This window comes from Salmo trutta, chromosome 38 (assembly GCF_901001165.1).
Source record: "Salmo trutta chromosome 38, fSalTru1.1, whole genome shotgun sequence".
In the NCBI taxonomy this organism is placed as follows: domain Eukaryota; kingdom Metazoa; phylum Chordata; class Actinopteri; order Salmoniformes; family Salmonidae; genus Salmo; species Salmo trutta.
Window position 1 is genome coordinate 1,299,875 of NC_042994.1, and position 6,186 is coordinate 1,306,060.

At 45.7% G+C, this 6,186-nt stretch overlaps 1 protein-coding gene across 1 annotated transcript in view; it reads left to right on the plus strand.

The window, feature by feature from the left end:
• The window catches only part of LOC115177900 (slit homolog 1 protein-like), a 135,199-nt gene extending 131,051 nt beyond the window's left edge, over positions 1 to 4,148 (plus strand). Inside the window, exon 27 of the mRNA XM_029738895.1 lies at positions 4,129 to 4,148. Coding sequence (XP_029594755.1) covers positions 4,129 to 4,148 — 20 coding nt within the window. The remainder of the gene's footprint in view (positions 1 to 4,128) is intronic.
• The last annotated feature ends 2,038 nt before the right edge of the window (positions 4,149 to 6,186 follow it).

The following is a 6,186-nucleotide window of genomic DNA, read 5'->3' on the forward strand; positions in this document are numbered from 1 at the left end:
CTCTCTCCATCTCTCTCTCTCACACTCTCTCTCTCACACTCTCTCTCACACTCTCTCACACTCTCTCTCACACTCTCTCACACTCTCTCTCTCTCTCTCTCTCTCTCTCACACTCTCTCTCTCACGCTCTCTCTCTCTCTCTCTCGCTCTCTCTCGCTCTCTCTCTCTCTCGCTCTCTCTCGCTCTCTCTCGCTCTCTCTCGCTCTCTCTCGCTCTCTCTCGCTCTCTCTCTCTCTCTCACTCTCTCTGTCTCATATTTATATATATTCAATGGGTTTTATTATCATGGGAAACATGTTTCCATTTTCCAAAGCAAATGGAATAAACAATAAGTAAACATTACACACTACTGTAGCAGTTACACAAACACTTTAAAAGAATAGACATAGACCTTTCAAACGTTATATTATTGGCGTTGTAAGAATGTGCAAGTAGTTGAAGTATGAAAGGGAAAATAAACAGATAAATATAGGTTGTATTTACAATGTTTGTGCTCCACTGCTTTCCCTTTTCTCATGGCAACGGGCCACAAATCTCGCTGCTATAATTGCACACTGCGGTATTTGTTTTCTAAGTCTTTGTGGGTCTGTGTGATCTGTGGGAAACGTGGGTCTGTAATGTGGTCGTACATTTGGCAGGAGGTTAGGAAGTGAACACTGTTAAACTTACCCTTGTAAATGTACAGCATTTTACTGGACACACAGTGGCCAGCTTAAGACTGTCATTTTCCTTTACAGCAGAGATTTTATTTATTTTATTTATTTATTTATTTTTATTTTTATTTTATTTCACCTTTATTTAACCAGGTAGGCAAGTTGAGAACAAGTTCTCATTTACAATTGCGACCTGGCCAAGATAAAGCAAAGCAGTTCGACAACATACAACAACACAGAGTTACACATGGAGTAAAACAAACATACAGTTAATAATACAGTAGAAAAATAAGTCTATATACAATGTGAGCAAATGAGGTGAGATAAGGTAGGTAAAGGCAAAAAAGGCCATGGTGGCAAAGTAAATACAATATAGCAAGTAAAACACTGGAATGGTAGATTTGTAGTAGACGAAAGTGCAACGTAGAAATAAATAATGGGGTGCAAAGGAGCAAAATAAATAAAATTAATAAATACAGTAGGGGAAGAGGTAGTTGTTTGGGCTAAATTATAGATGGGCTATGTACAGGTGCAGTGATCTGTGAGCTGCTCTGACAGCTGATGCTTAAAGCTAGTGAGGGAGATAAGTGTTTCCAGTTTCAGAGATTTTTGTAGTTCGTTCCAGTCATTGGCAGCAGAGAACTGGAAGGAGAGACGGCCAAAGGAGGAGTTGGCTTTAGGGGTGACCAGAGAGATATACCTGCTGGAGCTACAGGTGGGTGCTGCTATGGTGACCAGTGATCGGAGATAAGGGGGGACTTTACCTAGCAGGGTCTTGTAGATGACCTGGACCTTACAGCACAGGATGCTGTAATATGTTTTACAATAGTAGTTTCCTTACTGTAAATACATATTACAGCATCCTTATTTACAGTAAGGAAAATACTACTGTAAAGCAAAATGACTGACACCTGGTGTTGTACAGTAGGTGTCCTGGAGGGCAGGCAGTGTGCAGCCAGTGGTGCGTTCGGCTGCGCGTATCACCCTCTGAAGCACCTTGCGGTGCTCGGCGGTGGAGTTGCCGTACCAGGCTGCAATGCAGCCCCATCTATGATCAGGGGCAACTCTGCGGTTCAGAGGTGGGGAAACATACAGGACAGTTTGGGCCGGAGGGCATCCAGGAGAGAGAAGTCAGCGGAGCATCAGCTGTTCCTCACGGGGCTCCTAGGACAAGCATAGAAAAGACAGAATATAATGAGAGACAGAGAGCACCAGGGCTGTTACTCTGTGGCTAAAAAGACATGGGACAAGGGACATATCAAGCTGGTGGCGTGTGTGTGTGTGTGTGTGTGTGTGTGTGTGCTTAGGTCTTTATTCAAACTCAGTGAGCTCTTGGAAGAAAGGGGCAAGGTAGGGGTTGAGAACAAACAGCTGGCTTCCTCTGGGCCACCTTGTCATGCAGTTTGGGTTGATTTGAACCAACTGCATATATACAGTGCATTAGGAAATTATTCAGACCCCTTGACTTTTCCACATTTTCTTACATTACAGCCTTATTCTAAAATTGATTAAATTGGGTTTTTTTCCCTCATCAATCTACACTCAATAACCCATAATGGCAAAGCAAAAGAACTTACAAGTATTCAGACCCTTTACTCAGTACTTTGTTGAAGCACCTTTGGCAGCGATTACAGTCTTGAGTCTTCTAGGGTATGATGCTACAAGCTTGGCACACCTGTATTTGGGGAGTTTCTCTCATTCATCTCTGCAGATCCTCTCAAGCTCTGTTAGGTTGAATGGGGTGTGTCACTGCACAGCTATTTTCAGGTCTCTCCAGAGATGTGGCATTCAGGCCAAAGAGTTCAATATTGGTTTCATCAGAACAGAGAATCTTGTTTCTAATGGTCTGAGAGTCTTTATGTGCCTTTTGGCAAACTCCAAGCGGGCTGTTATGTGCCTTTTACTGAGGATTGGCTTCCATCTGGCCACTCTACCATAAAGGCCTGATTGGTGGAGTGCTGCAGAGATGGTTGTCCTTCTGGAAGGTTCTCCCATGTTCACAGAAGTACTCTGGAGTTCTATCAGAGTGCCCATCAGGTTCTTGGTCACCTCCTTGACCAATGCCCTTCTCCCGCCGATTGCACAGTTTGGCCAGGTGGCCAGCTCTAGGAAGAGTCTTGGTGGTTCCAAACTTATTCCATTTAACAATGATGGAGGCCACTATGTTCTTGGAACCTTTTAATGCTGCAGAAATGTGTTGGTACCCTTCCCCAGATTTGTGCCTCGACACAATCCTGTCTCGGAGCTCTGTGGACAATTCCTTCAACCTCATGGCTTGGCTTTTGCTCTGACATGCACTGTCAACCTTACATAGACAGGTGGTGCCTTTCCAAATCATGTCCAATCAATTGAATTTAATCAAGTTGTATAAACATCTCAAGGATGTTCAATGGAAGCAGGATGCACCTGAGCTCAATTTCAAGTCTCATAGCAGAAGGTCTGAATACTTATGTAAATAAGGTTATCCTGTTTTTAAAAAATTACACATTTGCAAACATTTCAAAAAATCTGTTTTCGCTTTGGCATTATGGGGTATTGTGTGTAGCTTGATAGATATTTACTAAAATAGTCTCACCCGAAAACATGAGGTTGGCTCCTGAAACGGATCACTTGAGTCTACAGTAGGCATAAGCTATTACTGTAAAGAAATACAGCATGTTAGAGTCATTTTTACAGGAGGCATCCAACTGAGTTAACAGTATTTTTCAGCATTTTACCCATGATGCAGTGCAATCTACAGCATGAATGCTGTAAAACCCATGTATGGTATTGTACTGTGCATCCTACAGTGTTTTACTGTTGAAATGACAGAAAAGTCTTACAGCGTAGCTCGGTTTCCATCTAATTGTGTGGACAGTGGGCACACGGGCAGACCGGGCTCTCGAAAGATGACCGGCTATGGCGGCCTCTCTCAATAGCAAGGCTAAGCTCACTGAGTCTGTACATAGTCAAGGATTTTCTTCATTTTTGGGTCAGTCACAGTGGTCAGGTATTGTGCCGCTGTTTACTCTCTGTTTCTCTCCATCTCTATATCCCTCTGTGGACCATCAGGATGTCTGAAGAGAGAGCGGGAGAATGAGTGTGTGTGCATGTGCAAACATGTGTAACGCATTGTCTAGAGTGCAAAGGAGGTTTGGTGTGTGTGTGTGTGTGTGTGTGTGTGTGTGTGTGTGTGTGTGTGTGTGTGTGTGTGTGTGTGTGTGTGTGTTTTTATTCAAGTTGTATGAGTTGTCTGAGAACATTCCTCTTATTATAACAGATTTCAGTCTGTGTGACATCTTGTATCTGAGAGTGACAGCTTGCGTCTCTGAGAGAGACAGCTTGTGTCTCTGAGAGTGTGACAGCTTGTGTCTCTGAGAGTGTGACAGCTTGTGTCTCTGAGAGTGTGACAGCTTGTGTCTCTGCGGAGTGACAGCTTGGTCTCTGAGAGTGACAGTTGTGTCTCTGAGAGTGTGACAGCTTGTGTCTCTGAGAGTGTGCCAGCTGTGTCTCTGAAGAGATGGACAGCTTGTGTCTCTGAGAGAGTGACAGCTTGTGTCTCTGAGGAGTGACAGCTTGTGTCTCGAGAGAGTGACAGCTTGTGTCTCTGAGAGAGTGACAGCTTGTGTCTCTGAGGAGAGTGACAGCTTGTGTCTCTGAGAGAGTGACAGCTTGTGTCTCTGAGAGTGACAGCTTGTGTCTCTGATGAGAGTGACAGCTTGTGTCTCTGAGAGTGACAGCTTGTGTCTCTGAGAGTGACAGCTTGTGTCTCTGAGAGAGTGACAGCTTGTGTCTCTGAGAGTGACAGCTTTGTGGTCTCTGAGAGTGACCAGCTTGTGTCTCTGAGAGAGGGAAGCTTGTGTCTTGAGAGAGTGACAGCTTGTGTCTCTGAGAGAGTGACAGCTTGTGTCTCTGAGAGAGTGACAGCTTGTGTCTCTGAGAGAGTGACAGCTTGTGTCTCTGAGAGAGTGGACAGCTTGTGTCTCTGAGAGAGTGACAGCTTGTGTCTCTGAGAGTGACAGCTTTGTGTCTCTGAGAGTGACAGCTTGTGTCTCTGAGAGTGACAGCTTGTGTCTCTGAGAGAGTGACAGCTTGTGTCTCTGAGAGTGACAGATTGTGTCTCTGAGAGCTGCACAGCTTGTGTCTCTGAGAGAGTGACAGGCTTGTGTCTCTGAGAGAGTGACAGCTTGTGTCTCTGAGAGAGTGACAGCTTGTGTCTCTGAGAGTGACAGCTTGTGTCTCTGAGAGAGTGACAGCTTGTGTCTCTGAGAGTGACAGCTTGTGTCTCTGAGAGAGTGACAGCTTGTGTCTCTGAGAGTGACAGATTGTGTCTCTGAGAGTGACAGCTTGTGTCTCGAGAGAGTGACAAGCTTGTGTCTCTGAGAGTGACAGCTTGTGTCTCTGAGAGAGTGACAGCTGTGTCTCTGAGGAGTGACAAGCTTGTGTCTCTGAGAGAGTGACAGCTTGTGTCTCTGAGAGTGACAGCTTGTGTCTCAGAGAGTGACAGCTTGTGTCTCAGAGAGTGACAGCTTGTGTCTCTGAGAGAGTGACAGCTTGTGTCTCTGAGAGAGTGACAGCTTGTGTCTCTGAGAGAGTGACAGCTTGTGTCTCTGAGAGTGACAGCTTGTGTCTCAGAGAGTGACAGCTTGTGTCTCTGAGAGAGTGACAGCTTGTGTCTCTGAGAGAGTGACAGCTTGTGTCTCAGAGAGTGACAGCTTGTGTCTCTGAGAGAGTGACAGCTTGTGTCTCTGAGAGTGACAGCTTGTGTCTCTGAGAGTGACAGCTTGTGTCTCTGAGAGAGTGACAGCTTGTGTCTCTGAGAGTGACAGCTTGTGTCTCAGAGAGTGACAGCTTGTGTCTCAGAGAGTGACAGCTTGTGTCTCTGAGAGAGTGACAGCTTGTGTCTCTGAGAGAGTGACAGCTTGTCTCTCTGAGAGAGTGACAGCTTGTGTCTCTGAGAGTGACAGCTTGTGTCTCTGAGAGAGTGACAGCTTGTGTCTCTGAGAGAGTGACAGCTTGTGTCTCTGAGAGTGACAGCTTGTGTCTCAGAGAGTGACAGCTTGTGTCTCTGAGAGAGTGACAGCTTGTGTCTCTGAGAGTGACAGCTTGTGTCTCTGAGAGAGTGACAGCTTGTGTCTCTGAGAGAGTGACAGCTTGTGTCTCTGAGAGAGTGACAGCTTGTGTCTCTGAGAGTGTGACAGCTTGTGTCTGAGAGTGACAGCTTGTGTCTCTGAGAGTGTGACAGCTTGTGTCTCTGAGAGTGACAGCTTGTGTCTCTGAGAGAGTGACAGCTTGTGTCTCTGAGAGTGACAGCTTGTGTCTCAGAGAGTGACAGCTTGTGTCTCTGAGAGAGTGACAGCTTGTGTCTCTGAGAGAGTGACAGCTTGTGTCTCAGAGAGTGACAGCTTGTGTCTCTGAGAGAGTGACAGCTTGTGTCTCTGAGAGAGTGACAGCTTGTGTCTCTGAGAGTGACAGCTTGTGTCTCTGAGAGTGACAGCTTGTGTCTCTGAGAGAGACAGCTTGTGTCTCTGAGAGAGTGACAGCTTGTGTCTCT